A 27,173-nucleotide genomic window follows, 5' to 3' on the forward strand; every position below is an offset into this window, starting at 1 on the left:
CCACCACTGAGAAAGCCCTGCTCCTCGTCCCCACCAGCCTCACTTGTGACAGTGGTGGGGTCGAGAGCAGGGCCTCCCCGGATGATCTCAGACTCCGGGGTGGGACATAGAGGGAGATACGTTCGGACAGATACACTGGACCGGAATCGTATAGGGTTTTGTAGGCCAAAACCAGCACCTTGAATTGTGCTCGGAACTGAATCGGCAGCCAGTGGAGCTGGCACAACAGGGGGGTGGTATGCTCCCTGTATGTCGCTCCGGTGAGCAATCTGGCTGCCGCTCGTTGGACTAGTTGAAGTTTCCGAACAGTCTTCAAGGGCAACCCCACGTAGAGAGCGTTGCAGTAGTCTATTCTTATGATGAAAATGAGTTCTAAATGCACCCATGGGTTTTGTTGTTATGTGAGTTCTACTGTATTAGGGCCAATATTAATTTAAACATAGACATCACAAACAAACTATAGCTTCTCTTCTCTTTTTTATTGCAGGTCTTGATAGGAAGAGGAAATCTTCAGGTAGCTGCAGCCAGCTTGGGTCTGTGGCCGCCCTGAAATATGCTGTGGTTGGACTATATCTGTTGGTCTTCCTGATCCTTGTTGGTGTTTTCATACTTGCAGGTAAGATATCTGGGATATAGCCAAGGAATGGGATGGTGGTCAGGGGAAGTTGGAGGTCTTTTCCCTCTCTTTTTCAGAGCCAAAATGAACTGCAAGAGAATGGGAGCAAAATAATTGCATCTTACTTTCTTGGATGCGGAGAATGAGGCCGTTCTGATTTTTCTTAGATGTGGAGAAGGCTTTTGACAATTTAAACTGGGAATTTAGGCTAGCAGTAATAGGAGAAGACAACATGGGACAAAAGATTAAGACTTGGATAAACAATTTTAATATTCTATATTATAATGTTTATCAGTTGCAGGTTTTAAATTGTGATTTGTATTGTGTTAGTGTTGAAAGTAAATAGCAATATAAAGAATGTTTGGGTCTCATTTGGCAGACAAAAGTAGGGAATAATAATAAACAATATGCAAAAAATTATAATAAATGACGAATTAACTGACATTGGTAAAATAGAAAAAGGAAGAAGGCAAGAGAGCTGATGACAAGGCTTTTAAGGGCCCAAGGTTTGCCCATGCCTGGAGGGAGGCAGAGAAGAAGGGAAAGAATTAGGCAGAAATTAGATTCGTCGTTCTCTTTCTTCCTTTGTGATGATGCTCTCTTCAGCAATATTTTGTGATTGTGGCGTTTGCATTTCCATGAAAATGGTGAAAGTCACACACATGCAAGAAATATTTTGGAAAACATGCAAACCCTGTCTGGTGCCTCCTTACTTACTTACTGAGGTGATCCCTCGTTGTCCGAGTAAGATTGTCCTCCAAGTGTGGTGTCCTGGCCTGAGCAGGAGGCTGAGCTTGGGACTTTTGGATACTGTTGCATTTTTGTTCAGGCATGAGCTATGCAAGTGCAGAGGGAGAAAAAGAGAGAGAGAGTTTGGAGTGTACTCTCACTTCATGAGCTGCTGAAGGAGTTTACTTACTTACTTACTTAGGTGATGCCTCTTTGACTGAGTAAGATTGTCCTCCAAGTGCAGTGTCATGGTGGTGGGTCCATAGGTAACTGTGGAGCCCTATTCATGATCCGCATGTTCTCCTGCAGTGAGGACATCGGTTTCCAGGTGGAAGGTGGTTCCGGTCGAGGTTGGCTTGACACATCTTCCTCTTGGCACATTTCTCTCTTTTGCTCTCCATTCCTGCCTCTTCAAATTCTACAGCACTGCTGGTCACAGCTGACCTCCAGCTGGAGCGCTCAAGGGCCAGGGCTTCCCAGTTCTCAGTGTCAATACCACAGTTTTTAAGGTTGGCTTTGAACACATATTTAAATCTCTTTTCCTGTCCTCCAACATTCTGTTTTCCATTCTTGAGTTCGGAGTAGAGCAACTGCTTTGAGAGGCGATGGTTGGGCATTCAGACAACATGGCTGGTCCAGCAAAGTTGATGGCGGAGGACCATCACTTCAGTGTTGGTGGTCTTTGCTTCTTCTAGCATGCTGACATATGTCTGTCTGTCTGTCGTTCCAAGAGATTTGCAGGATTTTTTGGATGGAATTGTTCCAGGAGTTGCGTGTGACGTCTGTAGACAGTCGACGTTTGGCAGGCGTATAGCAGGGTTGGGAGGAAATGGCTTTATAAACAAGCACCTTGGCCTTCCAACAGATGTCCCGATCCTCAAACACTCTCTCCTTCATTCGGAAGAATGCTGCACTCGCAGAGCTCAGGCGGTGTTATATTTCAGTGTCAATGTTGACTTCTGTGGAGAGGTGGGTGCCAAGGGAGCGGAAATTGTCCACATTCTTACAATTTGGGCATAAAGGTAAAGGTTTTCCCCTGACATTAAGTCCAGTTATGCCTGACTACGGGCTTTGGTGCTCCTCCATATCTAGGCCGAAGAGCCAGTGTTGTCCCTAGACACCTCCAATGACTGCATGGGCAAAAACCCACTGCAATTTCAATCCATTTGAAGCCATGACTTTGGGACCTTCTTTTCAATTGCTTCTGCCAACTCACCTGCTTTGTTATCAGGCTGTTAGGAATGGTGGGAGTTAAAGTCCAAAACACCTGGATGGTGGGTAGATGCACTTGTAGTCCAACACTGCCTCATTTCTTTAGGAGGGACAGTTAAATGTTGCCTTTGCTCACACCAGAGTTTTCCTGGCTCTTTCCCCCTTTATTTGCAATCTTTCCCCTTTATTTGGATCCATTTTGCCCCCCTCTCCCGCCTTGGCGAATGCCACCTCCCAGAACGTTTTTGGGTGTAGCCCCAGGAAGACGAGCCTGCCATGCCAAAAGCTCCAATGAGTCATGTTTGGACCGAAGGAGGTGGTGTCGAGCCCAATCCTCCACATTACGAGCCGAGAGAGGGTTAGTGGGTGGCCGCGAATGGTTCCCCCGAGGGGGACTTTGGCTTCTGGCTCCGGGTTTGTGGGTTGGGAGGATGCCACCGTCCAAAAGGTTCCAGGGCCAGATGCTTTGGAACCGTTGCCCCTGCGCTGAGAGGGAGGATGCATCTGCTGCACTGTAGAACAGGCATGGGCACACTTGGTGTGATAATAGAGTGCAATTCTCTGCCCCGGAGTGTGGTGGAGGCTCCTTCTTTGGAAGCTTTTAAGCAGAGGCTGGATGGCCATCTGTCAGGGGTGATTTGAATGCAATTTTCCTGCTTCTTGGCAGGGGGTTGGACTGGATGGCCCATGAGGTCACTTCCAACTCTTTGATTCTATGATTCTAATTACGACACCCCTCTATCTATATACACTGTTCCAATAATTCCAATTTCCAATTAGGCAATCCCTCGTTGGTCGAGTTGGATAGTCTTCCAGGATCAGTGTTCTAGTCCGAACAAATGAACAACAACAACAACATTATTATTATTATTATTATTATTATTATTATTATTATTATTATTACTTACTTAGCTGATCCCTCGCAGCCCAACGATGATATGCCCCCAAGTGTAGTGTCTTGGTGGTGGTCCGTAGGTGACTGTGGAGCCTTACTCTTGATCTGCATCTTCTCCTGCAGTAAGGACATCAGTTTTCAGGTGGAAGGCGGTTCCCATCGGGGTTGGCTTGATACGCTTTGCTCTTGGCACATTTCTCTCTTTCGACCCTCCATTCGTGCCTCTACAAATTCAGCAGCACTGCTGGTCACAGCTGACCTCCAGCTGGAGTGCTCAAGGGCCAGGGCTTCCCAGTTCTCAGTCTCTATGCCAAAGTTTTTAAGGTTGGCTTTGAGCCCATCTTTAAATCTCTTTTCCTGTCCATTTTCCGTTCTTGAGTTCGGAGTAGAGCAACTGCTTTGGGAGACGGTGGTTGGGCATGTGGCCAGTCCAGCAGAGTTGATGGTGGAGGACCATCGCTTCAGTGCTGGTGGTCTTTGCTTCTTACGGCACTCTGGCATTTGTCTGCCTGTCTTCCCAAGAGATTTGCAGGATTTTCCGGAGGCAGCACTGATGGAATTGTTCCAGGAGTTGAGTGTCAAATATGCACATTGAATTTCTTGTGACAAACAGATCAACAGAGGATTCCATAGCCATCACACCCACACTGCTCTGACCCACCTGGAACGACGGGGGAAATATGTGAGGATGATTTTGCAGACTTTGGTCCTATGTTTAACACAAATCTCCCACAGAGACTGGTGCCTATGTTTATGGATCTTGGATTATCCTATTGCCTCTGTTCCTAACGAAGATGCACTTTTTGTGTTTCCTAAACTAGTGAATATGCAGCGATTGTGAAAATGCACCTGTTATGGATGTATAACTCTGGGTTATTCATCCATGGTGAATTCAGGCCATGAATGATAATCACCACCATCGTTATCATCATCTTCACCATCATCATCACCATCATCATCATAATCTCCACTGTAGGGTTAATGAAGTTTGATACTCAACTCCTGGAACGATTCCATCAGCGCTGCCTCCGGAAAATCCTGCAAATCTCTTAGGAAGACAGGCAGACAAACGCCAGCTTGACGTAAGAAGCAAAGATCACCAGCACTGAAGCGATGGTCCTCCACCATCAACTCTGCTGGACCGGCCACGTTGTCCGGATGCCCGACTACAACTGCCATGGCTCAATGCATTGGAATCAGTGGAGTTGTAGTTCTACAAGGGTCTTTTCTGCCAAGGAGTACCAGTGGCTCACCAAACTACCAATCTCAAGATTCCTTCGCATTGAGCATGGCAATGAAAGTGATGTCAAACTGCATTCATTCTACAGCGTAGATGCGTCCTTGGTCAAAAGGCGCAATGTGAAACATTTCTGCATTGTTGTGACTCAGCTGGAACCACAGAATGCCTCTGATTTGGATGATGGGATGAGTTTGTTGATACTGAAGCTAGCCAGGTGGAGGTGCAAATTGACTCAGAAAAGGAGGACAGTTCTCAGCCTGATAATGAGCAGGAAGGCAAACTGGATAACACTAACAGACTGACCTTGATGAAACGGGAACCTTAGATTGGGCTGACTGTTTGGAATTCAGAGTTCGAATGAGTGTGAGAATAGCTAACAAGGAGGAGGTCAGAGGCCGAAGAAACACCTCCATGTTTTGCAAAGGGTATCAAGCAGTGTGTTTGGGACCAAACCTTTGTCAGAGCAACTTTTCGTTTAACCAAGAAGTTTACATTTTGCATGTCTGGATTATCTTGCATTTCTTATGTTCATGGTCTCAGGACTCATTTATGTTCTCATGGGATTTTGCTTTGCTGGTGCCCTTTTGGGTCATGCTTCAAAGTATTATTTTGTATTGATCTTTTAGAACATTACTTTTGCTTTTAAGAACTTTTTATCTTTGACTTTTAAATAACCTATAAAGACTTCTGGCTGTGTGCAGTTTGGGGTTTTCATCAAGGTGAACCTATTCTGAGGTGTGACATGCATTGGCTTCTCTTCCGCACCAGATCGCTCTGCATTGCTGATGCAGTTAATAATTCAAACTGGATTTGTATTTTATTTTAAGCCGGTGACTAAAGCCTCATTGCCATGGAGGAATTTGGGTGGAGTGAGTACAGTAATGCTCCCTTTGGGATGATGCGCATTGTACGCATGAAGGAACCAAGCAGAAGAGGACAGCGTTCCTTGCTCGGGGTTCTCCAAAGGCCTGGGAGTTTTTACAAAGGCCTAATTTTTTAATCTCTGCAACATCTGATGGTGATCAGAGGGATTTTCTTTCCAAGGAGGGGCTGCTGCAACGTCAAGTTCTAGTTTATTTCCATCTCCCCAAAGAGAAATGGGTCAAGGCTGTCCTTGTGGAAGAGGGATGAACTGATATACAAAAACATCCACCTACCCACCCACCCAAACCCTCTTTTCTTAGAGATGAAATTGCAAAATGTAATTGGAAAAAAAAACCCTAGAAATTGAGCCAACTTGGTGATGCATCAGTTGCTAAATAAATGACATGGACCTTATTTTGGCATGTAATTTTGAATCTGAAAAGCAAAGGAACAAAGCTATATACAATCTTGATTCAACCTGCTGCTCTCTAGATATGTTGGATGAGCAGTGTTCTGTCGCGCGCTGGGCCTGTAATAGCCGTCTTTTCTATAGGACGCATACTTTAAGCCCAGCGGGAAGCCAGGGGTGCCTCAAAGAGAGGTTCTCAGGGATTTTTCTGAAGTGATGGTCTTTAGAGTCTTTAATTTATTATTTATTTCTTGCATTTATTGACCGCCCCTCTCAGCCCGAGGGCGACTCGGGGCGGTTAACAACAACAAAGAAAGACAGTGTACAGTAAATCACGACAATACAAACCAACAGTTACAACATAACACATACCTATACTAAAAATCCGCTTCGTCAAGTCCTGGGGTCATAGCCGAAATTCATAATCCTAGTTCATTCCAATGTCATTCCAAGATACACTCAATTGAAGGCCTGCTCGAAGAGCCATGTTTTCAGGCCCCTACGAAAGGCCATCAAGGAGGGCGCCTGTCTAACTTCAGCAGGGAGGGTGTTCCACAGCCGGGGGGCCACCACCGAGAAGGCCCGCTCCCTCGTCCCCGCCAGACGTGCCTGTGAGGCAGGCGGGACCGAGAGAAGGGCCTCCCCGGATGATCTCAAGGCCCTCGTGGGCTCGTAGGCCGAGATGCGGTCTGCAAGGTATTTTGGGCCGGAACCGTTTAGGGCTTTGTAGGATAACACCAGCACCTTAAATTGGGCCCGGTAGCGAATCGGCAGCCAGTGGAGCTGGGACAGCAGGGGCGTTGTATGCTCTCTGCGTCCTGCTCCCGTTAACAACATGGCTGCCGCGCGTTGGACTAGCTGCAGCTTCCGGGCCGTCTTCAAGGGCAGCCCCACGTAGAGAGCGTTGCAGTAGTCGAGACGGGATGTGACCAAAGCATGTACCACCGTGGCCAAGTCAGACTTCCCAAGATACGGGCGCAGCTGGCGCACGAGCCTAAGCTGTGCAAATGCTCCCCTGGTCACCGCTGAAACCTGGGGCTCCAGGCTCAGCGATGAGTCCAGGGTCACACCCAAGCTGCGAACCTGCGCCTTCAAGGGGAGTGCGACCCCGTCCAGCACAGGCTGTAACCCTATACCCTGTTCGGCCTTGCGACTAACCAGGAGTACCTCTGTCTTGTCTGGATTTAGTTTCAGTTTGTTCGCCCTCATCCAGACCATTACAGCGGCCAGGCACCGGTTCAGGACTTCGACGGCCTCCTTAGTAGCAGGTGGAAAGGAGTGACAGAGTTGGACGTCATCTGCGTACAGGTGACACCGCACCCCGAAACTCCGGATGATCTCACCCAGCGGCTTCATGTAGATGTTAAACAGCAAGGGGGACAAGATGGAACCCTGAGGAACGCCACAGGTCAACGGCTGTGGCGTTGAGCAGGAGTCCCCCAGTAACACCTTCTGAGTACGACCCTCCAGAAATGACCGGAGCCACTGCAGAGCAGTACCCCCAAGACCCATCTCTGCAAGGCGCCCCAGAAGAATACCGTGGTCGACGGTATCGAAGGCCGCTGAGAGGTCCAGGAGCACCAACAGGGACACACTCCCCCTGTCTAGCTCCCGGCGCAGATCATCCACTAAGGCGACCAAGACCGTCTCGGTACCATGTCCCGGTCTGAAACCAGACTGTGCCGGATCCAGATAATCCGTGTCTCTCAAGAATACCTGGAGTTGTGAGGCCACCACGCTTTCCATGACTTTGCCCAAGAAGGGAAGATTGGAAACAGGCCGAAAGTTGTCCAATTTAGTGGGGTCAAGTGATGGTTTCTTCAACAGCGGCTTTATAACAGCCTGTTTTAGGCTCGCTGGAATCTTGCCTTCCCGAAGGGAGGCATTAACCACCACCGTTACCCACTCGGCCAATCCCCCTCTGGCCTCCTTCAGAAGCCAGGATGGGCAGGGGTCTAGGATGGACGTGGTGGGTCTCATTCCTCCAAGTAACTTGTCCACATCCTCGGGTTTCACAAACTGAAAAGAATCCAACAAAATCGGACAAGCAGGTGCTTGTGTCACATCCACAGAGACTGCATCTAATGTGGCGTCCAGCCCAGAGCGGATCAAAGCGACTTTGTCTGCAAAGAACCGAGCAAATGCTTCACAGCGCGCTGCCGAATTGTCAGGGCTCCCACCTGAGATAGGGGGAGTTAAACGACCTCTGACAACCCGGAACAACTCCGCCGGACGGTTTTTTGCAGACGCAATAGTGGCCGCAAAGAAAGTTTTCTTTGCGGCTTTTATTGCTGCGGCATATGCCCTTAAAAAGGACACAAACCGTGTTCGGTTTGACTCGCTTGGGTCCGAGCGCCACACGCTCTCTAGAACCCTCTTCCTTCGCTTCATCGCTGCCAGCTCCTCAGTAAACCAAGGGGCTGGTTTAGCTCGGTTACTTGAGAGGGGACGTTCCGGAGCGATCTTGTCAATAGCCCTGGTCATCTCCCCATTCCAGAGAGCGACCAAGGCCTCGACATGATCACCTACCGCGGTGGCGGGAAACTCCCCAAGAGCCGTCAGGAATCCATTCGGATCCATTAGCCTCCTGGGGCGGACCATCTTAATGGGTCCTCCACCCTTGCGGAGGTTAGGGGGCGCAGTGAGCCTAAATCTAATCAGGAATTGGTCGGACCACGGCAACGGAGAGATGGACAACTCCTCCACACCGCCACCCTGCTCCCATCCCTGGCAGAAAACCAAGTCCAATGTGTGTCCAGCACAGTGGGTGGGGCCAGTTATTTGTTGGGACAGCCCCATGGTTGCCATGGCGGACATGAAGTCCTGAGCCGCACCTGTGAGGGTTGCCTCGGCGTGGATGTTGAAGTCCCCCAGCACAAGAAGCCGTTGGGACTCCACCGCCAGGCTCGAGACCACCCCCGCTAGCTCAGGTAGGGAGACTGTAGTGCAGCGAGGTGGACGGTACACTAGCAGAATCCCTATTCTGTCCCGGTCACCCACCCTCAGGTGGACAGATTCAAAATTTGTGGTCTGCGGGATGGGGCTCCTGGTTAGATGGATGGTATCTCTATAGACCACTGCGACCCCGCCTCCCCGTCCTCCGGCTCTTGGTTGGTGTTGCACGGAGAAACCTGGAGGACAAAGCTGGGAGAGATTTACGCCCCCCGCTTCATCCAACCAGGTCTCCGTGATGCACGCCAGATCTGCCCGCTCCTCCAGGATTAAATCCTGAATCCAAGTTGTTTTTCCGTTGACAGACCTGGCGTTCAACAACACCACCTTCAAGCCAGAGGGCCCGCTCACCTGGTTACACCAAGTTACCTTAGGAGACCTATTGGGAATAGTTAATTTGGAAAAGCGGTCCGAATTAGGCCAAATTCGGGGTCTCCTTCTCCCGCATCTCCTCCTTCCCACCACGACCTCTATGGGGGCCCCTCGGCTAGTGGAACACCTCCCCCCCTCCATGCCGCAGTTATGAGCCATAAGATTCCTTTCTCCTACGTTTGTTGTTAGGTTTATTGGTTCTTGCCAGCATCCCCCCTCCCCCTCCTCCCCCCTCCCCACCACACCTTCAATCACCGGCTCCGGGCCACCTCCTCTTCTGCCCCCTCCGCTACACCAGAGCAACAGAAACAGTACACAAAGGGGGGTAGGGGACCACATGGGTAGCAGCAATACAGATGGTAGTCGATATTCCGACTGCTTCAACAGACCAGTTCTTAAAGTGCTTAGATTCCAGGAGCCGTCCGTCGGAGAGCGTAAATGAACGTAAATTACTTAGCAGCAACACACATTCAAAGGCACATTAATAAAGTGCTAGATCTAAAGTGCTCTACTTAGCGATATAAAGTGCGGCACAGAGGGACAGGGGAGGGGTGAAAGTGCTGGTGCAATCTAGCAGCAGATGGCAGGCGCCTAAGTGCTCTAATTTGTTCTTATCACAATAATGACAGATGGCAACAATGACTACCAGGAAAGTGCTAGTTGATATTCTACGACTGCCCCTTATGGGCGATAGTGGTGGTAGTTAGCTAAATATTGCTATGACCCCGGTGAGACTCTAGACGGTTGGTAAACCAGCGGATGGGGCTTCCGGAGATGGACACTCGGTAATGGGACTGCACAGTTAGTTAGTTACCTATTACACACTCTGTACTGGCACAGAGAGGGCTGGCATAGAGGTCTACACAAGGGTCTATACAAGGCCAGCGCAAAGGTCTACACAGGATCTACACAACGGTCTGCACAGAGATCTACACAGAGAGGCCAACACACTATACGGTCTACACAAAGGAGGTCCACACAGTATGAGGTCTGCACAGAAAGGCCAGCGCCAACACAGAGAGGCCACACCGACTGACTGTCCAGGGGTCTGCACAGCGTCAGTCAAACCGCCCTCCGCAGACTTGTTGCTCTGTCCAGATGGGAAGATGGGAGGCCGTTCAGGTGGTCCGGCGATGGTGTGGCCTATACGGTTCCCAGCAATGGCTGGGTGGCAACAGACTCGTCTGAGCTGCAGTTCCACAGCGGCCCAGCGACGATGGCAGCCGCTGCCTCGTAGAAATGGCGGGGGCGGCCTGGTGGTAGCAATGGCGGCCTAGCCCAGCCCTCACAGTGGCAACGTACCCGTCTTGGCGGCGCGGCGGACAATGGTGGATGATGGTAGTGGCCGCGGCAATGGAGGCCCGGTGGAGGCCCGATGGAACGACGGCTGCAACAGCAGCGGCCTAGCAGAGGCCCCCGTCGAGGCAGCAGAAGTCTCGTCCCGCAATCCAGCGGCGGCCGCGGCCTGGTGGCTCAGCCGCAGCCTGGCCCCCGCAGTGGGGCGTCAGCAGCTTCCCAGCCTAGCGGCCTAATGGCGGCCGCGGCCTGGTGGCTCGGCCGTAGCCTGGCCTCCCGCAGTGGGGCGTCAGCAGCTTCCCAGCCTGGCGGTGGCCACGGGCGGCGGCGCCTCAACAGGGCAAGAGTACCTGAAGATGGAGGGGCTCCGCAGCAATGCCTTGGCCTCCCCGGCCTCCTCGCGGCATCTGCCCTCAGCGCCCAGCCTCCCCGCGGCGGCAATGGCGGCCAGGCAGAGGGAGCGGCGGTGGGTTGGTCTCCTCGGCCCCACTCGGCCCTACTCGGCCTCCTCGGCCCCACTCGGGCCCCACTCGGCCTCGCTCGGCGGCGGTGGCGGCGGCGGCCCGGCGGCGGCGGCCCAGCTTAGCAGCAGCGGATCCGTCCGGCGGCGGCCCCAACAAAGGGCGACGATGGCGGAGGCCCGGCGGTCGCGGCGGCCGCGGAGATGGTTTGGCCAGCCAGGCCAGCCAGCCAAGCCAGGTGGAAGAGCAGCATGGAATGGAGCAGCGCCCAGCCAGCAGCCAGTTGGCGGTGCGGTAGGACGGCCGCGATGGAATGGCGGCGGGTGTTTCTTCTCCTTCTCCTTCTCCGCCTTTCCTCCGCTTCCTCTAGGCCTTCCCGGTTCTTTCCCGGCTCTACACCCCCCTATCGAGAGCCTGAGGATTGGGGGTCCTCTCTCTCCTTAATTTGGGGTGGCAGGCGGGGGGGGGGGGGGGGGGAGGCTCAGGATTCCACCAGATTGAAAATTGGTTGAGGAGCGCAGCGTTTTTTGCTGCCAGCCGCCATACCGGAACCGGAAGTATACAACAAAGTCTTTATTATGGAACAAACAACACATCTTCAATGGTTCAAACAACACTTCAAGGCTTTCTTAGTCTAGTCCTCAATGGACTGGTACCTGACTTTGATTAACTGTACTTTAACCCTTTTTAACCTCTCCCAGGCTGTTTACTATCTATGCCTCATTGGTGTGGGTCCTACTACCGATTCCAAATGCGTCTGGGTATCGAGTAGACCTACCAGCTGAGGCTTGAAGATATTTCAGCTGGAGTTCTGTGGATCTGTAGTGCTGTCCTCCCTCAGAGAATTCTTTGAGAACTTCAGGGCTGTTTTCCCTCTGTTTGCTGTGAGGCTGAGAGGCTGTGAGCTCTCAGCCAGAGTCTTGCGACCTTTTCCCTGGAATTTCTGTTTCCCCGGATGTTCCTTTTCCCTGGATGCTCTTGAGAAAAGAAGCTTTTCTACGGGACGAGCTCGTCTACGTCCTATAGTCTAGCTTCCTTGTATGAGACTGACCAAAAAATGGCTCCTTTGCCTCCCAGAGCCCTGAACAAGGGGCGGAACCAAAGCTTAATTATGATGGATAGGTGGCCTGCCCTATGACTGCAAACAGATAACAGAAAGAAAATAAAGTTGGAGCTCCTGGTACAGCCGTACCAGCACAAGCAGAAAATGGGAGTATTGTCATATTGTCCCTTTAGTAGCCGTGACATCTTGTCCTATGTAATTCTGGGATTTATAGTTTAGTGAGAGCTGCATAGAGCTTTCTAGTTACCTGGAACCGCAGATACGACTGTGCTGTCACGCACTAGGCCTATCTGTAGACAGGACGTGTTTTCTGAATGCCCAACGGGATGCCGGGGGTGCTTCGGCTGAGAGGCCTTTTGGATTTCCCCACACAAAGTTCTTTTAAAGACTTAGAAAGTTCAACAAAGTTTTTATTGTTGCTTAAATTTTCAATAAATGAAACAAATACTTAGAATCATAGAATCATAGAATCAAAGAGTTGGAAGAGACCTCATGGGCTATCCAGTCCAACCCCCTGCCAAGAAGCAGGAATATTGCATTCAAATCACCCCTGACAGATGGCCATCCAGCCTCTGTTTAAAAGCTTCCAAAGAAGGAGCCTCCACCACAGTCCGGGGCAGAGAGTTCCACTGCTGAACAGCTCTCACAGTCAGGAAGTTCTTCCTCATGTTCAGATGGAATCTCCTTTCTTTTAGTTTGAAGCCATTGTTTCGCGTCCTAGTCTCCAAGGACATCTTTAAAACTCTTTTCCTGGGAGTTTGATTCTTCTCTACCTAAACAAGGCAGAGCCCTGGCAATGTGACAGCTGCCAAGGTAGTGGAATCCAAGTCTTTGCTATAATCTATAAAGCAGTGGTTCTCAACCTGTGGATCCTGAGATGTTTTGGCCTTCAACTTTCAGAAATCCTAACAGCTGGTAAACTGGCCAGGATTTCTGGGAGTTGTAGGCCAAAACACCTGGGGACCCACAGGTCGAGAACCACTGCTGTAAAGCATTTTCTTCTGAAAGTACTCAAGAAGAAAGCATATTTGTGATATGCTACAAGAGAGGAGATTCCATCTGAACACGAGGAAGAACTTCCTGACTGTGAGAGCCGTTCAGCAGTGTGGTGGAGGCTCCTTCTTTGGAAGCTTTTAAACAGAGGCTGGATGGCCATCTGTCAGGGGTAATTTGAATGCAACATTCCTGCTTCTTGGCAGGGGGTTGGACTAGATGGCCCATGTGGTCTCTTCCAACTCTTTGATTCTATGATTCTATAAGATGGGCTCAAAGCCAACCTCAAAAACTCTGGCATAGACACTGAGAACTGGGAAGCCCTGGCCCTTGAGTGCTTCAGCTGGAGGTCAGCTGTGACCAGCAGTGTTGCAGAATTTGAAGGGACGCGAATAGAGGGCGAAAGAGAGAACTGTGCCAAGAGGAAGGCACGTCAATCCAACCCCAACCAGGAGCACCTTCCACCTGGGAACCAATGCCCTCACTCTGGGAGAAGATGCAGGTCAAGAATAGGGCTCCACAGTCACCTATGGACTCACCACCAGGACACCGATCTTGGAAGACAATCCTACTCGGACAACGAGGGATTGCCTAAGTAAGTAAGGATTCCTTAGATCAGACATGGGCAAATTTTGACCTTCTAGGCTGTTAGGAATTGTGGGAGTTGCAGTCCAAAACCCCTGGAGGGCCCAAGTTTGCCAATGCCTGGTGCAGATGCACCTCTCATCTGGCACTCAAACCACTTTGCAAGTGCCGCCGGTAAAGAGCCTTGCTTTGCATCAGGAAAAATGTTATTTTTAATCTATTTATTTAACTTCCCCATCCAGCCTTCCATTCAACCTCAGTGGAGGGCCATAACCAAACAAACCTTCTGCTTTCCCCAAAGTCCCGTGTAATAAAAGCCCACCCTTTTGAAGATTTCTTTGCCGCCGCTCTCGTGTGTGTTTCCCTTGGCCTCCCTCAATGTACTTTGGACGATCCGCAAAGGCCCCGGGATCCTGTTCCATTTCCTCCAGGGTCCAAAAGGCTTTTAAAGAAACCAACGTAAACGAGACGCGAAGCGAAGCTCGGCAGTGGGATCGGACATGTTAAAAGTCACTTGTCAACACCACTTGGCGACCGTGACATGATGCAGTGGGTGTTGTGTGGCTTGTTTGGTTTCTTTTTGGCTTTCCGACGCAGAACCGAAATTGAGAAAGAACATGTGGGCAAGCGGAGGGTTTCCAGAATTTTGGAAATGGAATTTGACACCGATCTGGGGAATAAAGTTGTCATATTTGTTGATTTCGGGGACGAAGACTGAGAATAAAAAGAAGATTGAGAGGAGATGTGATTGCCATGTTTAAATATTGGAAAAGCTGTCCTAAGGAAAAGGGAGCAGGATTGTTTTTTGCTGCCATGGAAACTAGGATGCAATGGAGAAATGGGTTCAAGTGACAAGAAAGGAGACTCCAGCTAAACATGATTAGGAAGAACTTCTTGACCTCTATTCTGCTTTGGTTAGACCACATCTGGAATATTGTGTCCAATTCTGGGCACCACAATTCAAGAGAGATATTGACAAACTGGAATGTGTCCAGAGGAGGGCGACTAAAATGATAAAAGGTCTGGAGAACAAGCCCTATGAGGAGCGGCTTAAGGAGCTGGGCATGTTTAGCCTGAAGAAGAGAAGGCTGAGAGGAGATCTGATAGCCATGTATAAATATGTGAGAGGAAGCCACAGGGAGGAGGGAGCAAGTTTGTTTTCTGCTTCCTTGGAGACTAGGATGCAAGGGAACAATGGCTTCAAACTACAAGAGAGGAGATTCCATCTGAACATGAGGAAGAACTTCCTGACTGTGAGAGCCGTTCAGCAGTGGAACTCTCTGCCCCAGAGTGTGGTGGAGGCTCCTTCTTTGGAAGCTTTGAAACAGGGGCTGGATGGCCATCTGTCAGGGGTGCTTTGAATGCAATATTCCTGCTTCTTGGCAGAATGGGGTTGGACTGGATGATGGCCCAGGAGGTCTCTTCCAACTCTTGATTCTATGATTCTATGACCATCAGGAGAGATGTTCCACAGTTTTTTGCTTGACAGATAAGAAGTGTGCAGTGTGCATATTCTTTCAAGTCCTTTTCAAACTCTAGTCCAGCCCCCAAACATTTGGAGGAATTTGTATTGTCGAAGGCTTTCATGGCTCTAATCACTGAGTTGTTGTAGGGTTTTTTTTGGGCTATATGGCCATGTTATTGAGGCATTCTCTTCTGACGTTTTGCCTGCATCTATGGCAAGCATCCTCAGAGGTAGTGAGGTCTGTTGGAACTAGGAAAAAGGGTATCTGTGGAATGACCAGGGTGGGACAAAGAACCCTTGTCTGCTGGAGCTAGGTGGGAATGTTTCAACTGACCACCTTGATTAGCATTTGATGTCTAATGTTCCAACAGACCTCACTATATCTGAGGATGCTTGCCATAGATGCAGGCGAAACATCAGGAGAGCATGCCTCTAGACCATAGCCATATAGCCCGAAAAACCCTACAACAACCCTGTTGGAGGAATTGCCCCTTGGCTTAAACAGTTTGCGGACTCTTGAATTAAAGGAAAAGAAGCTCCCCAAGGCTTCCTCTTCATCCCGGAAAGAAGTGACGTGTGGAGTGCCATCAGCAGAGTTCTGTCCTGGGCCTGATCCTGTTCAGGATCTTCATTCATGACTTAGTTTAAGACTTAGAAGGCACTGTCACCAAGTTTGCAGACAGGACCAAATTGGGAAGGAGAGCCAATATCCCAGAAGACAGGAGCAGAATTCAAAGGGATCTTCACAGATTAGAGATGATTGGCCAAAATGAGCAAACTGAAGTTCAACAGGGACAATTGCAAGAGACTCCACTTAGGCAGAAAAAATGAAATGCAAAGATACAGCATGGGGGACGCATGGCTCGAGAACAGGATGTTTGAAAAAGATCTTTGAGTCCTCATGGGGAGAAAAGGGAACAGGAGTCATGCAGTGGGAAAAAATAAACAAACAAACAAAAACAATGAGATTTTGGCCTGCATCAAAACAAGTCTAGTGCCTAGATCCAGGGAAGTCATGCTACCCCTCTATTCATTCTACACCAAACTGGAATCCCACTGTGTCCAATTCTGGGCACCACGATTGGAGATATTGTCCAGCTTTGCATGCTCTCTCATGCCCCACACATGCGCACCATGCTGCCATGCGCTGAGCATGCCTGCTCTCCCTTCCCCACTTGGAGTCTCAGAAACAGCCCTCCCCTTGGCTGAGAGGCCTGCCCATCACAGCAGAGGTGGGCTTTTGGTGGGAGGATTTACGCTCTGTTTCCAAAAAGGAAGAGAAGGACAGGTGGAAAGATCTTCGGCCTTCTCTGCCAAATGGGTTCCTAAGACCATCCGAAATGTGTGTCTTCTGATGGTCTTCGGTGACCCCTCTGCAACCCCCTCGCAACCCCCCCCCCCAGGGGTCCCGACTCCCAGACTGAGAATCTCTGATTTATCTACTCACACATTAGATGTTTTCGAATTGCTAAATTGGCAGGAACTGGAGCTGACAAACGGGAGCTCACCCCTTGCACATCAAACCGTTAACCTTTAAGTCAGCTGTTCAGCCAACTTTCAGGTCAGCAGTTCAGCAGCACAAGGGTTTAACTTATCATGAAGTCAATACGGACTTTAGGAGGGTCTCCCCAGTAAGAGAGACCCCTAGGACCGCACCAAAGAGGGTCCATGGCCTTGGCGAGCCATCAGAGAAGCCTGATTCCAGCAATTTTATTAATATTAATAATTGAAATGAGACTCTTGCCAAGGCGAAGAAGAGGCATCAAGGTTTAATGAGCGATTCAGCTGGATTGGATGCAATTGCAGTGATCATTCTCATGTAAGCATACCAGTACATTGATCAGAGACATATTTATAGCAAAATACAGGTTTGAAAGTTTCAAAACTCCCCTCGCTTTGGCTCCTTAGCAAATCAGGGAGAGGGAGGCGGGACGGAAAAGGGATGATGTGTCCAGAAAGAATTATGACATTCCACTGTCCTGGATTTCCTGTGTCGAGGGATCAGCCAGCCAAGGAAACTAGTTTTTTTGTTCTTGTGATGGATCAGTGATTAGGGATAATCATTTGATTCAGGTTTTCCCCTTCCAAGATCAGATAAGGTACAAGGTGAGGCTGAGAAGGGTGTTTGTTGTGAAGGAAAGCTTGGCAGAGGAAATCACAGTCTGATGACCCCCTCCTAAAGTCAAATAGTAACTCCAGGTCCCATTGTTCAGGTGTGAGTTCCAAGTAAATAGGTGTTTTTGTGATTCCCGATTGCCTTTTCAGCCCAGCGGGCCGCTCCCTGATCAGCCTCCCAAAGGGCAAAAGAGTTCATGGCTGGGTCAGACTTGTGAAGGAAATACATAGAAGAAAAGTATATAGAAATTGTAGGAAATTCATATCAATCACCCCTTCTCCATCCCACCCACCAGAGAAATTTAATAAAGAAATTATTTTCAAGCAATGTGAGTCCATAGTTCATTTTGAGGGAAGTTCATGAGCGGGAAGGATGTCGTTGTGAGTCCAAACCATTAGGCAGAGCTGCCACGCTGGGATCGAAGCTGGTCCTTGGGAAACTACAACTCTCATGGAGGGCAGAAGTCCCAAGATCCAGCCGTTTCCCAAAAGCCTTGTAGGGTCCTTGTTGTTGTCAGTGCTTGGGCAAGGTGACCAAGACTTGACCCTTGTTGTGTAGTCTGGTGCCCTTGCCCTTTGCAGAACTATAAGTCACTATGCCTTATTGGGGGGGGAGGGTGCTCAGCTTCAATCATGCCATCACTTGAACTGCCCTGTCTCAATGCTATGGGATGCTGGAAGTCATAGTTTGGCGAGGCACCGGCGCTCTTTTAGCAAAACTTGTAAAACTACAACTCAGGATTCTATCACCCTGAGCCAGTTGAAGTGAAGTGACAACAGACCGCATTAATTCCACAGTGTGGATGCACCCAGAGATGCTCCTGAGTGTTATAAGCCGTTGTTTGGATCCGGTGTTGAAATCGCGCTCTTTTTTTTCTGCTGACAGTGATATAAATCCGCCTATTAATTCTTTGCGCAAGAAATTTGGCCAGAACCCTTGCAAAACAAACCACTTAAGCCGAAAGGCTTTTAATGAAGATTTCGCTCCCGCCGGGTCCCAGCAGGGGATCGAGTGACCGAAAAGAATGCACTGTTTGGGAGACGCTTCGTAAACACTCGTTCGGATTGTTGGCTGGCAGTTTTAATGATTTGCGTTTGAAATTAAAATAAATCAGCCCCACCACCCACAACAAAACCTACAAACTTATTTATATATTCCTTGATCTCATATATATATATATATATATCTGCACCTATGTGTATAGGAACCCCCAGTGGTGCAATGGGTTAAACCGTAGTGCTGGCAGGACTGAAGGCAGACAGGTCAAAGGTTCGAATCTGGGGAGAGCGCAGATGAGCTCCCTCTGTCAGCTCCAGCTCCCCACGCTGGGACATGAGAGAAGCCTCCCACAAGGATGGTAAAACATCAAAACATCTTCATGTTCAGAACTTCATGTTCAGATCATAGAATCATAGAATCATAGAATCAAAGAGTTGGAAGAGACCTCATGGGCCATCCAGTCCAACCTCATTCTGCCAAGAAGCAGGAATATTGCATTCAAAGCACCCCTGACAGATGGCCATCCAGCCTCCGCTTAAAAGCTTCCAAAGAAGGAGCCTCCACCACACTCCGGGGCAGAGAGTTCCACTGCTGAATGGCTCTCACAGTCAGAAAGTTGTTCCTAATGTTCAGATGGAATCTCCTCTCTTGTAGTTTGAAGCCATTGTTCCGCGTCCTAGTCTCCAGGGAAGCAGAAAGGAAGCTTGCTCCCTCCTCCCTGTGGCTTCCTCTCACATATTTATACATGGCTATCATATCTCCTCTCAGCCTTCTCTTCTTCAGGCTAAACATGCCCAGTTCCCTAAGCCGCTCCTCATAGGTCTTGTTCTCCAGACCCTTGATCATTTTAGTCGCCCTCCTCTGGACACATTCCAGCTTGTCAATATCTCTCTTGAATTGTGGTGCCCAGAATTGGACACAGTATTCCAGATGTGGTCTAACCAAAGCAGAATAGAGCATGGGGAGCATTACTTCCTTAGATCTAGACACTAGGCTCCTATTGATGCAGGCCAAAATCCCATTGGCTTTTTTTGCTGCCACATCACATTGTTGGCTCATGTTTAACTTGTTGTCCACAAGGACTCCAAGATCTTTTTCACACGTACTGCTCTCGAGCCAGGCATTGTCCCCCATTCTGTATCTTTGCATTTCATTTTTTCTGCCAAAGTGGAGTATCTTGCATTTGTCACTGTTGAACTTCATTTTGTTAGTTTTGGCCCATCTCTCTAATCTCTCTCTTGTAGTTTTGAATCCTGCTCCTGTCCTCTGGACTATTGGCTATCCCTCCCAATTTGGTGTCGTCTGCAAACTTGATGATCATGCCTTCTAGCCCTTCATCTAAGTCATTAATAAAGATGTTGAACAGGACCGGGCCCAGGACGGAACCCTGCGGCACTCCACTTGTCACTTCTTTCCAAGATGAAGAGGAAGCATTAGTGAGCACTCTCTGTGTTCGCCCACTTAACCAATTACAGATCCACCGCACCGTAGTTTTGCCTAGCCCACATCGGACTAGTTTCCTTGCCAGAAGCTCATGGGGGACCTTGTCGAAGGCCTTACTGAAATCCAGGTACGCTCCATCCACGGCATTCCCCGCATCTACCCAGCTTGTAGCTCTATCGAAGAAAGAGATCAGATTAGTCTGGCATGACTTGTTTTTGATAAATCCATGTTGACTATTAGCGATGACTGCATTTGTTTCTAAGTGTTTGCAGACTGCTTCCTTCACAATCTTTTCCAGAATCTTGCCCGGTATCGACGTGACGCTGACCGGACATTGGTCATTGTTTGGGTCGTCCTTTTTTCCCTTCTTGAAGATTGGGACCACATTGGCCCTCCTCCATTCTGCTGGAACTTCTCCCGTTCTCCAAGAACTCTCAAAGATGGTTGCCAATGGTTCCGAAATGACTTCCGCTAGTTCCTTCAGTACTCTGGGGTGTAGTTGATCTGGCCCTGAAAGGGGACTTGAACTCATTAAGAGCGGCCAGGTATTCCTGGACGACTTCTTTCCCAATTTGGGCGATGTTGGTGGCGGAGGACCATCGCTTCAATGCTGGTGGTTTTTGCTTCTTCCAGCACGCTGACGTTTGTCTGCCTGTCTTCCCAGGAGATTTGCAGGATTTTCCGGAGCAGCGCTGATGGAATTGTTCCAGGAGTTGCATGTGACGTCTGTAGACAGTCCACGTTTCGCAGGCATAGAGCAGGGTTGGGAGGACAATAGCTTTATAAACAGCTTTATAAGCAGCTTAAAGTAAAACCAATATGATACCATTTAAAACTTAAACGTTTAGGTGGCATCTCTTTCCATGCAATTTGAATCCATGGTCCCATAGCGTCCCAGTCTTTGGAGCAGCAGAAAACAACCTTGCTTTTTTCACAATGTGACCTGTTTTCCAATATTTAAACATGGCTTTCCTGTCCATAACAAAGGACTCTAAACTCTATTCTGTTTTGGTTAGACCACATCTGGAATATTGTGTCCAATTCTGGGCACCACAATTCAAGAGAGATATTGACAAGCTGGAATGTGTCCAGAGGAGAGCGACTAAAATGATAAAAAGTCCTGAGAACAAGCCCTATGAGGAGCGGCTTAACGAGCTGGGCATGTTTAGCCTGAAGAAGAGAAGGCTGAGAGGAGACATGATGAGAGCCATGTATAAATATGTGAGAGGGAGGGAGGAGGGAGCAAGCTTGTTTTCCACAGGGAGGAGGGAGCAAGCTTGTTTTCTGCTTCCCTGGAGACTAGGACACAATGGAGCAATGGCTTCAAACTACAAGAGAGGAGATTCCATCTGAACATGAGGAAGAACTTCCTGACTGTGAGAGCCGTTCAGCAGTGGAACTCTCTGCCCCGGAGTGTGGTGGAGGCTCCTTCTTTGGAAGCTTTTAAACAGAGGCTGGATGGCCATCTGTCAGGGGTGATTTGAATGCAATATTCCTGCTTCTTGGCAGAATGGGGTTGGACTGGATGGCCCATGAGGTCGCTTCCAACTCTTGGATTCTAGGATTCTATGACTGTGAGAGCCATTCAGCAGTGGAACTCTCTGCCCCGGAGTGTGGTGGAGACTCCTTCTTTGGAAGCTTTTAAACAGAGGCTGGATGGCCATCTGTCAGGGGTGATTTGAATGCAATATTCCTGCTTCTTGGCAGAATGGGGTTGGACTGGATGGCCCAGGAGGTCTCTTCCAACTCTTGGATTCTAGGATTCTATGACTGTGAGAGCCGTTCAGCAGTGGAACTCTCTGCCCCAGAGTGTGGTGGAGGCTCCTTCTTTGGAAGCTTTTAAACAGAGGTTGGATGGCCATTTGTCAGGGGTGATTTGAATGCAATATTCCTGCTTCTTGGCAGAATGGGGTTGGACCGGATGGCCCATGAGGTCTCTTCCAACTCTTTGATTCTATGATTCTATGATTCTATGACTGTCGAAAGTTGTCCAAAAGTTGTCTATAAATAACCATCATCCCAAGCAATACAATCGATAACAAGAGTCCAACAAAGTAAGGCTCGGACAGACTCCAAAAACAGCTCAGTGTTCAATTATGGATGACGTGGCTCAATACCATGGAGTCCTGGGAAGCTGTAGTTTTCCAAAGCACCTCAAGGCCCAGCTAACAGGAACTTTCGTTCAGCACAAGATGTGATGCAATGGAAACCTGCAACTCCAGCTTGAACTCAAAGGAACATTTTTTAAAAAACCTTTATGTTTTGTATTGTTTTTCCTAACAGCTGGATGCAAAATTTAACAAGGCAAGTCATCCAAACAGCGCAGCTTTTAATGATGAGCAGGATCAAATTATTCCATTTGCGACACTGCAGGAAGACGGGAAAAGCTGAGTCAATTAAGGGGGTCATGAGTCGGTTACGGAAAAAGGGGAATCTGGGAAGGAGGCAGCAAGGACACTGGAGATCGGCCCCTCGTGCCAAAGAAAAGAGGCTCAAAATATGTATGGTGCAAGTGTGTGTGTGTGTATGTATATATATCAGCATTTCTCAACCTGGGGATTGGGACCCCTGGGTGGGGTCACTAGGAGGTGTCAGAGTGGTCGCCAAATACCACCAACAATATTTTCTGTTGGTCATGGGGGTTCTGTATGGGAAGTTTGGCCCAATTCTATTGTTGGTGGGGTTCAGAATGCTCTCTGATTGTAGGTGAACTATACATCCCAGCAACTACGACTCCCAAATATCATGGCCTATTTCCCCCAAACACCACTAGTGTACACATTTGGGCATATTGAGTATTCATGCCAAATTTGGTCGAGATCCATCATTGTTTGAGTCCACAGTGCTCTCTGGATGTAGGTGAACTACAACTCCAAAACTCAAGGTCAATGCCCGCCAAACTCTTCCAGTATTTCCTGTTGGTCGTGGGAGTTCTGTTTGCCAAGTTTGGTTCAATTCCATTGTTGGTGGGGTTCAGAATGCTCTCTGATTGTAGGTGAACTATACATCCCAGCAACTACGACTCCCAAATATCATGGCCTATTTCCCCCAAACACCACTAGTGTACACATTTGGGCATATTGAGTATTCATGCCAAATTTGGTATAGATCCATCATTGTTTGAGTCCACAGTGCTCTCTGGATGTAGGTGAACTACAACTCCAAAACTCAAGGTCAATGCCCGCCAAACTCTTCCAGTATTTCCTGTTGGTCGTGGGAGTTCTGTTTGCCAAGTTTGGTTCAATTCCATTGTTGGTGGGGTTCAGAATGCTCTCTGATTGTAGGTGAACTATACATCCCAGCAACTACGACTCCCAAATATCATGGCCTATTTCCCCCAAACACCACTAGTGTACACATTTGGGCATATTGAGTATTCATGCCAAATTTGGTATAGATCCATCATTGTTTGAGTCCACAGTGCTCTCTGGATGTAGGTGAACTACAACTCCAAAACTCAAGGTCAATGCCCGCCAAACTCTTCCAGTATTTCCTGTTGGTCGTGGGAGTTCTGTTTGCCAAGTTTGGTTCAATTCCATTGTTGGTGGGGTTCAGAATATTTTCTGTTGTTCATGGGAGTTCTGTGCACCAAGTTTGGGTCAATTCCATTTTGGGTGGAGTTCAGAATGCTCTTTGATTGTAGGTGAACTATAAATCCCAGCAACTACAACTCCCAATTGTCAAGGGCTATTTCCCCCCAAACTCCACCAGTGTTCGCATTTGGGCACATTGAGTATTCATGCCAAATTTGGTCCAGATCTATCTCTGAGTCCACAGTGTTCTCTGGATGTAGGTGAACTACAACTCCCAAACTCAAGGTCAATGTCCATCAACCCCTTCCAGTATTTTCTGTTGTTCGTAGGAGTTCTGGGAGTCTCAAGGGTACGAACCTCAGAATTGGTGCTGAGAGGTAACTTAATCAAGGGCTTCAGAGCTAAGTCTCTCTCTCACGTCCATCTGATAGAAAGTTTGATGGTGGAATGGAAAAGGAAACACTGTTCTGCTCTCTAGGAAGAGGTGGGGTCAAACAATTGAGCAATTCAACTGGTGCAAACAACATTGATTGACAGCTATAAATAACCAATCAGTCCAACTATATATTTATAGGGCAAAAAGGCAAAATCAGGCATGATACAAGTTCAAATCCTGCAACTTACAGTTCTACATATAGGTGGCACCACTCGCACCGTCACACCCTTCAAACCCTCACGGCTGGGAGTCCAGTGGAGTCTCCTTCTCAAGGGATTTTAGACAGAGGCTGGATGGCTATCTGTCAGGAGGGCTTTGCGTCATGCTCCTAGGAATGGTCCAGGTTTTTCCCTCCACCACAAAACAAATACTTCCTTCTTGGAACCAGAGGCACAGGTTGGGCTCCGGACCCCACAACCCAAGTCAACAGCCCAAGAGGAGTCTGTGCGGCTGGGTGATCTCATCTGTTTTCGCCAACATGGAAAAGATGAGGGCAAGAGTTCTTGGCCGCAGGATGATGGAGCAGAAAGGGGAAGACTGCAAGGTTTGTGTGTACGCCTGTGTGTGTCATTGCTGTCCAGACTCCAAAGTGGAGAGGAATGTACGTCGGTTTGCACACCTCTTCAGCCAACACCAGGCATTGAAGAAAACAAAGGGTGACGTTCGGAGGAAGTAGAGCTCTGCTATATAGCCAAGGAGGAACGTCAGAAGACCCTCAAGTTCAAAGAGATCGTTTTGAATTCTGCTCCTGTCCTCTGGACTATTGGCTATTCCTCCCAATTTGGTGTCATCTGCAAACACTGTCTTAGGCCTTCCACTGCGACTATATCAGGAAATTGCATTGGAGGAAAATGTGTTAGGAAAACATAATTTTCTTGGATCTTGGTCTGTGAAGCCGTGAGCACCAGTCATAGGGATCCGGGGAATGGTTCATTACTCTATTCGGAATAAACAGAACATGTTTTCTGTCCCAAAGCAGGTTTCCTATTTCTTCCCAAGCAACAGTTCCCTAATGAAGAATTTTGTGGCTATTCTGCTTTCCATCCCGCCGGGTTTCTCCAATATCAGAATCCCATTTTCTGCCAAGAATGTGCCTATTAACAAGTCCCTCTTATTTTCCCCTAACTAAATGCTGCGGTTCCACAATGAAGGTGGGGGGTGCCCCAAAAGAGCAATCAGGTCCAGGAGGTCCTGTTTGGTCATGAGAAGCCGGCCTTGATCCCAAAAAGGAAGTGAAGGGAAAACAAAAGAGTGGATGCGTACCATGTTCCTGATCTTTGGGTTTGATCCAGTGCAGGCAAATACGGGATTCGGGACTCTGGCTTGTTTGGACTCCGTCCAAGAATATAATCTGGTTGCCAAGCGTAAGGTCCAATTGGAAAGGCAACACAGGCCAAAGGAGAGGAGCAATGACTTGGGAAGAGGAAAGGATTTGAAAAATAAACAAGTGAATAGAACAGAATGTCCATGAAAGAGAGAGACCCACACACAGCTTTGTAAGAATGGCAATGAAAATGAAATGCAGAGATATTGGATGCCTTGTTGAGTTGCTTCCACCTCTTGGTGACCTCCTGGACCATCCCAGGCCAGAGTGCCTGTTGGCTGTTGGCCCCCGCAGCTCCTTCAAGGACAAGCCAGTCCCTTCAAGGATACCATCCACCCACCTTGTCCTTGGTCGGTGCCCTCTGAATTGAAACATATCACAGAAAGAGTGAAGAAACAAATCTTTTATTGAAGCTTAGTAAATAGCCAGAAAAAATAAATGCTTGTAAGAAAATCAGAAGGTTCCCAGAAGTATTAGTCGATAAACAGTAGTATCCCAAAGCAATGTCCACATGAGAAATACAGGCAATCCAAGACAGCATTAAATCCAGACAGGAATCAAGCAAGATGCAAAGACAATCCAAAAAGTATTGTCAAAGGCTTTCACGGCTGGAATCACTAAGTTCTTGTGGGTTTTTCCGGGCTAAATGACCATGTTCTAGAGGCATTTCTCCTGACGTTTCGCCTGCATCTATGGCAAGCATCCTCAGAGGTGAGGTCTGTTGGAACTGGGAAAAAGGGTTTATATATCTGTGGAATGACCAGGGTGAGACAGAGGACTTTTGTCAGTTAGGCTAGGTGTGTGAATGTTTCAATTGACCACCTTGATTAGCATACAATGGGCTGACTGTGCCTGGAGCAAACTCTTCTTGAAAGGTAATTAGATGTCCCCGCCTGTTTTCCTCTCTGCTGTTTTTGCTGTAGCAATTTTTGAATTTTTTTAATACTGGTAGCTATATCTTGTTCATTTTCATGGTTTCCTCCTTTCTGTTGAAATTGTCCACATGCTTGTGGATTTCAATGGCTTCTCTGTGTAGTCTGACATGGTGGTTGTGAGAGTGGTCCAGCATTTCTGTGTTCTCAAATAATATGCTGTGTCCAGGTTGGTTCATCAGGTGCTCTGCTATGGCTGATTTCTCTGGCTGAAGGAGTCTGCAGTGCCTTTCATGTTCCGTGATTTGTGTTTGGGCGATGCTGCTGTGTTTGGTGGTCCCTGTGTAGACTTGTCCACAGCTGCATGGTACACGGTAGACTCCTGCAGAGGTGAGAGGATCCCTCCTGTCCTTTGCTGAACGGAGCATTTGTATTCGGCATTGGCAATGATGTTTTCTGTTGGGATCCTGGTGGCGGTTACAGCAAAGTTTCCTCCTTTCGCTAGTATGGATATTTGGTCTTGAGAGAGTTGTCTGGCTGTCAGGTTGATGAGGGTCCGTGATGTATCCAGTTCTGGTTTCGGCTGTTGCTTTTGTCGTTTGTGGAATTTTTGTTTTTGTCTGTTGGTGTGGACAGCCATGTTTTTCTCCATTTTCCTGTAAGTGAGGTTGTCTATTTTGTCATGCAGCTGTGGACAAGTCTACATAGGAACCACCAAACGCAGCATCGCCCAAACAAGAATCAAGGAACATGAAAGGCACTGCAGACTACTTCAACCAGAGAAGTCAGCCATAGCAGAGTACCTGATGAAAAAACCTGGACACAGCATTTTATTTGAGAACACAGAAATGCTGGACCACTCTCACAACCACCATGTCAGGCTATACAGAGAAGCCATTGAAATACACAAACATGTGGACAATTTCAACAGAAAGGAGGAAACCATGAAAATAAACAAGATCTGGCTACCAGTATTAAAAAAAAATCAAAAATTGCAACAGCAAAAACAGCAGAGAGGAAACAGGCAGGGACATCTAATTACCTTTCAAGAAGAGTTTGCTCCAGACACAGTCAGCCCATTGTATGCTAATCAAGGTGGTCAGTTGAAACATTCACACACCTAGCCCAACTGACAAAAGTCCTCTGTCTCACCCTAGTCATTCCACAGATATATAAACTCTTTTTCCCAGTTCCAACAGACCTCACCTCTGAGGATGTTTGCCATTAGGCTTGGGCAATCCATGGTTCTAAATGGTTCTAAAGTACTTACAAAACTAAAGTTCTGGTGGTGAAAATTT

The 27,173-nt window shown here is 48.3% G+C and overlaps 1 protein-coding gene across 1 annotated transcript in view; it reads left to right on the forward strand.

The window, feature by feature from the left end:
- SCARA5 (scavenger receptor class A member 5) overlaps nucleotides 1–27,173 on the forward strand; it is a 98,527-nt gene that overhangs the window by 21,138 nt on the left and 50,216 nt on the right. Inside the window, exon 3 of the mRNA XM_067472520.1 lies at nucleotides 488–616. Within this exon, the coding sequence (XP_067328621.1) occupies nucleotides 488–616 (129 nt within the window). The remainder of the gene's footprint in view (nucleotides 1–487; nucleotides 617–27,173) is intronic.

This window comes from Anolis sagrei, chromosome 1 (genome assembly GCF_037176765.1).
Source record: "Anolis sagrei isolate rAnoSag1 chromosome 1, rAnoSag1.mat, whole genome shotgun sequence".
Lineage (NCBI taxonomy): Eukaryota > Metazoa > Chordata > Lepidosauria > Squamata > Dactyloidae > Anolis > Anolis sagrei.